This window comes from Oreochromis aureus, linkage group 13 (genome assembly GCF_013358895.1).
Source record: "Oreochromis aureus strain Israel breed Guangdong linkage group 13, ZZ_aureus, whole genome shotgun sequence".
In the NCBI taxonomy this organism is placed as follows: Eukaryota; Metazoa; Chordata; class Actinopteri; order Cichliformes; family Cichlidae; genus Oreochromis; species Oreochromis aureus.
Genome location: NC_052954.1, coordinates 19,871,274 through 19,878,103, shown reverse-complemented (window position 1 = coordinate 19,878,103; position 6,830 = coordinate 19,871,274). Strand labels below are relative to the sequence as shown.

Sequence of the window (6,830 nt, the reverse complement as noted above, 5' to 3'; positions counted from 1 at the left end):
ATATCTTCAAGCTTTCAAATTTTTATTCTGCTTTTGGAAATGCTGAATGTTGACAAGCTCCAAAATGTACATAAACCAAGGATTGTAATGTCACCACCTGTTTGAATGGACCTTTGCACTTACAAAACTCAAATGTTACTGCAGCCTGCAAGAGCATGACATTCAAAAAGGGTGTTTGCCAAATTTTTTCGATAAACTTAACAAAGACTAAAAGTGCTTCTAGGTTAACAATATGCAAGCGTTACAATTCTTTTGTATGATTTTGTTTAAACCTAATGAATGTTCCTCTTACAAATATGATGTAATATCAAAATAAATCTGTGAAAACATGACAAATTTATTTGTGTCACTGTAGTGATTAATCACTGACACTGATCATTAAAAATAAAACTTCCCTTCTTTCCCTAAAAAAACCCCAAAACCCAAAAATGGACATTATGATTGTAAAGTTGCACAAAGAAAGAAGAAACATTCAGTACTGTCTGGTGTTTGAATGGTCACAGATGCAAAATTGTAAAACCTTATAATGTGCAGTGTGTATGCAATCTAACCAGCACTAAAATCTCACCATTATATTCTGGCGTTCACATGTCAGTATTTCAGACACTCACACACTTAAACATCTCAAACCCACTGTCAAATATGCTGGTTCGAGTGTGGTGATTTGAGCTTCTTCTGCAGACACAAGCAATAAAGCACCTTGCAGTCAACGAACTCCTCTGTATGCCAAAGTGTTTTAGAGTCAAATGTGAGGCTGTCTGTCCGACAGATAAAGCTTCTTCTAAATTAGGCCATGCAACAGGATAATGACCCCAAGCACAGCAGCAAATCTACATCATGGAAGTCCAGACCTCAACCTGACTGAAATGCTGTGTATAAAGGAATGCTTGCAAATGTCATTGATTTGAAGTTATTGCTGCTAACTGCTGGTTCTGTTAACGACTCAATCATAGAATGATTACGATATCAAACTAAAACAAATGCCTGAATCCTAAATTGTGGATATCCTATTGTGGTGATCTAAAATGTAACACTAAATGTGATTAAAACACTAATAATCTGGACTCCAGGGCTGAACGACCGCGAGGATCACCAGCCTGAGGAAAACACAAAATACACATGACTCTGTGACAAAGACAATTCATTCTTGAATGAAGACACTGATCAGACATATTTAAAATGCAGCCAATTGTGTTTATTATGAAATTATTGGGGAAATAGAAGGGGGGGAAAGGGATAGAAAGGAGGAAAGAGATAGAGGAGAGAAAACCCCAACAATGCCCTCTGAGCAAGCACTAGGCGACGGTGGATAGGAAAAACTCCCTTTAAAGGAAGAAACCTATGACAGAACCAGGCTCTAGAGGGGGCAGTCAACTGTCGGGACTGGTTGGGGGGTGAGGGTGAAAAGAGAGAGAGGGGAGGAGATGGGACAGGTGTTAGGAGCCAATTGTGTTTATTATGAAATTATTGGGGAGAGAGGGGAGGGAGAGGAGAAGGGAAAATTAAGCTGGAACAGAGGTGGAGGAAGATGAGGCAGGAGTGGCCTCATGGAGGAAGAAGCGGAAGCACTTTTTCTTCTTCTTGAGTTGCTTTTCCACAAGCACTTTCTTCTCTAGTATGAGGGATCTCAACTCGTCCACTGTTTCTGTATTTTGCTTCTTAAGTTTGTTGCATATTTTTTCCACTTCTTTTAATTTGGCTTGTTCTTCTTTGAGCCTTTCTTTGAGTTCTTTAGCTGTTGCCTCCTGTTTTTGCACTTTCTCCTTTTCTCTTTCCAGTTCAGCTGTTGTGTGCTTAATTTTGTTGCCAAGTTCTTGCAGTTTTTGCTTTGTCTTCTCAAAGTCTTGGACAAGAAGAAGTTTTTCTTCGTTCTGCTTTATGTCCTGTTGTTCTTTCTCTTGACACAGCTCTTCATATTTGTTCCGTGTTTCATAATGCATTGCCTGCAGTGCTCTGTATTTTCCTTCCATGCCTTGGAGCTGGCATTGCATTTCTCCCTGGTTTATGACTAGTTGTTCTTTCACTTCAAGGATTTCTGTATTTTTTAGCAAAGCTTCATCGAGCTTTACTCGCAAGCCTTCATTGTTTTTCTCCATGTTCTGAATCTTGCAATCTAATTCTTTTTGTTTCATCTCCTGTTGCTTTTTCTCTTGCAGCAACTTGTCATATTTGTGCATTGTTTCTTTAAGCCTTGCCTGCAGCATCCTGTCTTTTCCCTCCATGTGTTGGAGTTGGCTCTCCATGTCTCGCTTCTTTATGTCCTGTTGGTTCTTCTCTTCGAGGATCGCTTCATTTATTTGCAGAGCTTCATCAAGCTTTACTTGCAGCTCGTCATTTTGTTTCTTGATGTCCTTAAGCTCGCGGCCCATTCGCCTTTGTTTGATCTGCTGCTGCCTTTTCTCTTGAAGAACCTCTTTATTTGTTTCTTGATTTTTATCATCCCTTGCTTTTACCACTCTGTATTTGATCTCCATCTTTTCAAGTTGATCGTGCATCTGTCTTTCTCTCATGTCCTGTTGTTTCTTCTCCTGGAGGATTTCTTTAATTTTTTCTAGAGCTTCATCCAGCTTTCCTTGGAGCTCTTGGTTCCTTTCCTCCATGTCTTTGATATCCCACTGTTTTTCATCAATAATACTCTCCTTTTCTTGGAGCACGTAGGACATTTTTTGTAATTGAGCGCTCTGTCTCTCATTTTCCTCCATCAATAAGACAATCTTCTCTCTGTTAAGAAGATGTTCATTCTCCATTTCTGCCAAGCGCTTCTCCTCTAATTCAACTTGCTCAGCCCAGGGAAGAGAGGAGAGGTAAGGGTCTTCTGGTTCATCCCAGGAAGAGCGCCGGGTCAACTTCTTGACGTTTTGGTTCTTCACCTTGAGACATGTTGGAGTCTATAGTCAGGATCCAAATGTTTCTAAATGGCGAATAGTTGAGGGCTGCAAACAGAAATGCTGCCAGTAACGGACTAAATGTCGTTGTTTTTCACCGTTATTTGTCGGTTTTAGGATCAAATGATCACGTTGGTGGTAAGACTCTAAATCTGTGTCACGAACAGTCGAAGGCTGCGAACATAAATGCTGCAAATAACAGACTAAAAGTTGTTGCTTCTCACCCCTATTTATGGGTTTAAGGATCAAAGGCTCAAAGTGGTGGTAAGATTCTAAATGGGTGCGATGTTACGATTCTGGACAACATGGTTACCGTAGTTAGAATAATAAACTTTATGATGTGTTGCTAACATTTTGGTTGTTGTGATGATTCAAATTTGTTCAGTAAACTTCATCAAAATGAACATGTGTTGACATAAGCATATATTTGGATCTCATATCTTCTTATTAAATGTAGCTAATGTCCAATAAACTGAACTCTGGGACTTACTTAACACTAATGTTTCATATATTACTTCAACTCACTAATTTAATTAAAGGGTTTTGTATTAAATTATAACGTAATAAAAAAACCACAGTGCACATGTGCAAGTAACAGTAGCCAGCTGCTGTCACAAGAGGGTGACGAATTAAAGGTTCACAGAGAGATCTCTTTACTTTGGGACATTTAAACAATGTGTATCATTACATTTGATTAAACAAGCACTGCTTTTCCTCCAGGCTTCTAAAACTCTTTCAAAGTTTCTCTTTTCAGTCTTTTTTCAGTCCAATCCTTGTACCAAAACTTTATCTCATGAAACTGGATGAATGGAGGACAAAAGAAGATGTTTTAGACCTAAACCCCCACTATCTACACCAGCTGAATAGCATCTGAAAATCACATCTTTAACAGGCAGACAAAGTCCAGCAAAGTCTCCACACAGGACCTGAGAGATGCATCTGAACCTTCAGTTCACTCCAAGATCACACATGTGCAGGAGAACTGAGTGCTGCTGTTAGATTGAAAAGTGCTTTAAACATGATGATACTGTCTTTGTTAAACAGCAGAATAGGTTTATAAAGTATCATTAACTAAAAGTGGTGAAATAAATATCTCTAAATCTACTAGGATAGTCTTCAAGCCATCTCCTTCAACCCTTAAGTGCTTAAGAGGAAGGAAGAAGAAAAGGAAGGAAGGATAACTACAGTTTATGATCTCAGCTGTGATTATTAAAGGTTTGTGCTTTCTAGACATTCCCTGTAATAGAAAGAGCAGAGGGGTGTAGTACTTCATCACGGCCAGAGGGAGGCACTGTGGAACCATCAAACAAAAGACTCCAGTGCTGATAAGGCAACATGCTGTACATGGTGGCAACAGGTGGCAAACTCATCTGATCCATCCTCAGTCGCCCCAAATGAGCGTAAATGTGTTACTTTCCTTCAAGTCCTGTCATATTATTTTGTATCCACAAAACTATTAGAACAAAAATATTTAATTTAAAAAGACAAACCCAAATAGATTAATAGATCTTTTTTTGTCTTCATGAATATTTTCTGGAGAATAGAAGTAGTACTTATATAATGTGCCTGTTGCCTGAGATCCCATGACTGTAAGGTGACTGAGAAATATTTCTAATTTAAGAAAACTATGAAGGAGTTGATATTCGAAAGTTGATAAAGTCAAGAAGTGGAAAGAAAATCCTGAGCTGAATAAACGGGTGGAGAAGAAGAAATAATTTCAGTTGTGGTAACATAAAAAACTGACAACAGATGTGAAACAAACAAAAAAACAATCAGCATAAAAAATACAATATTAAAGAAAGTAATAATCCTCTTAAAATGAGACAAATTACATAAGTCTGTTAGAATGAAATGTAACATGTTAGAATTTAGAATTAATTATGAAACAAAAACAGGAGCTGATTTAAAATCGAATTACACTGAAAATTTACTTTATAGTTTGTATAATTTTTATATTTTAGTTCACAGACCTTTAAAGTGCAAAAAAAAACTAGGCTTCACTTCTCACTTTGTATTGTGGTGAAAAGATTTAACATTCATCAAAAAACCATGAAGGGACCCGTCCTATAGTCGCCGTTTTACAGATTTATTTACACAGGAATAAATGAATACAATGAATACAACGGCCATGAAACATCAAATTTACAAAGCCTTGTTCTTATAAATGTCATATCAAAAAGCATTTTCAGAGTGAAACAAGAAAGACAACAGTTTCTCATGCTCCAAGCTGTATCACTTGCAATGTAATCAATAATTGTATTTTCCTCTTTTCTTCCTGTTAATACGGAGTTTCTTTACAAGAAAGTAAACAGCTGGCTGATTGTTGTCCAGTGTTTGCTCACTGCCAAAAATCTAAATTCTATAACTGTCTTGGTACCAGGGTTGCTGTCCCAGGGTTTTGAGTTTGGACTTTTTTCATTTAGTTTTTCTGTTTCTGTTCCCTGTTTTATTTTGGTAGTGTGCTATGTTTAGTTTTGCTTGCCCCATTTAATTAATCAGATTTGTTCCAGCTGTGTTTCCACCTCTTTCTCATTCTCCCATTGTAGTGGAGATATCAGGAATACACACGGTTGTGGCGCTGATTCACTCTTTAGCACTACGGTCACCCCGGTGTGTCGGCCAGAACACCACTTAAGGCCAAATTGTCTCAGAGTGTAGAAGAAGAAGCTTGAGGTTTGTTCTGAAACTTATAAACACCTGTATAAGAACAGAATAGACTTGTCCTATAAACTTTGGGGCCTTTCTACACTCATTATACTTTCTATCTCTGCTCCTGGTTACGTTGCTGTCAACTCCTCGTGTGTGCGCCTGTTTAATTTAGCCATTTGTGTTCAGTTCTCTTAGCTCCTATAATAAAACTGTTCATATTCCAAGCCAGCCTGCGAGTCCTCGCATTTGGTCAGTCCCAGCACCCATACCTGCTGCGAGGGAGAGAATGGCCAGCCGTCAACATGAGCGCCAGTACCAGCATCCAGAGCAGACTGCTAGTCCTGCTCCACCTGAGCCAGAAGTCTGCACTAAGCAGGCACCTGCCAAGCCGCCCAAGGTGTCCCATCACCTCCGTCGTTCCCCAGTGGAGCATTGCTGGCCATGCGGTCGGCCTCCTGAACTGCTGGATATTATTTTTTTTAAATAAAAGGGCCAGGTTATTTTTCTGGTTTTACCTCAATGCCAGGTGATGAGGATAATGAGCTATCTAGTTAAGTTCCCTTCAGTGCTGCTGGACTAAAAGCAGAGGGTTATTCTTGTCTGAATCTGTGATTTTTATGTAAACTTAAAGCACATGTCTGTGTTGTTTGTTAAGTAGCATTAGCAAAAGACATTCAAATTATTATAATTGCCTAGTTTTACAAATTGTGAAACTCACAAAGAAAGAGGACAGCTGTGGCTCATTACTGAATTGGCTATGTGCAAACATGAATGATGATAAGTATTAATAAACAAATGAGACACTGTTGGAACACAATGTTCTACATTTTTGTACTAATAGCAAAGTAAATTGTAAACTATTACAAACAGTTAGGTTCTCGAAACTGTAGAGTTACAGTAGATACATTAAATTAAAAAAAAAAACGTTGCATTTTAAGGATTGTAGAGTACGTCACAAACATACAATCATTATTTAATGATCACATGTTTAAGAAAAAAAAAAATTGATGCAAAAAAAGACTGTAAATTAAGGTCTCAGAGGGTCTGACCAGGGCCTCTTATACTTTCAGTTTTCAGTGTTTGCATCAAATTATAAACACTTGTATCTCCATAGTTAGCTACCATTAGTACATTAGTTATATGCGTATATTGCTCAGTCCTCTGTAATGTCCATTTTTATGTTAAGATATGCTACTGATTATCTGAGAAAGATGAATTGAATATTAAATGAAAAATCTAAAATTTGAATTATTACAAAACTGCACTATGGACTGGTGTCATGTTTAACAAACTTGC

General features: G+C 37.9%; 1 protein-coding gene across 1 annotated transcript; it reads right to left on the bottom strand.

The window, feature by feature from the left end:
- Window positions 1-1,502: 1,502 nt before the first annotated feature.
- LOC120443429 (golgin subfamily A member 6-like protein 6) lies at window positions 1,503-5,977 on the bottom strand. The gene is made up of 2 exons (XM_039622110.1): window positions 5,915-5,977; window positions 1,503-2,870 (listed from the first exon to the last, which is right to left on the bottom strand). The coding sequence occupies exons 1-2, from the start codon at window positions 5,975-5,977 to the stop codon at window positions 1,503-1,505; spliced, it is 1,431 nt and encodes a 476-aa protein (XP_039478044.1).
- Between the last annotated feature and the right edge of the window lie 853 nt (window positions 5,978-6,830).

Excerpts from the sequence above, each read along its gene's own strand:
- LOC120443429 (XM_039622110.1), bottom strand. The coding sequence starts at position 5,977 with ATGGCCAGCAATGCTCCACTGGGGAACGACGGAGGTGATGGGACACCT. Across the intron at positions 2,871-5,914 it reads CACCTTGGGCGGCTTGGCAG|GTGAAGAACCAAAACGTCAA; the intron begins GTGCCTGCTTAG and ends ACATGTCTCAAG.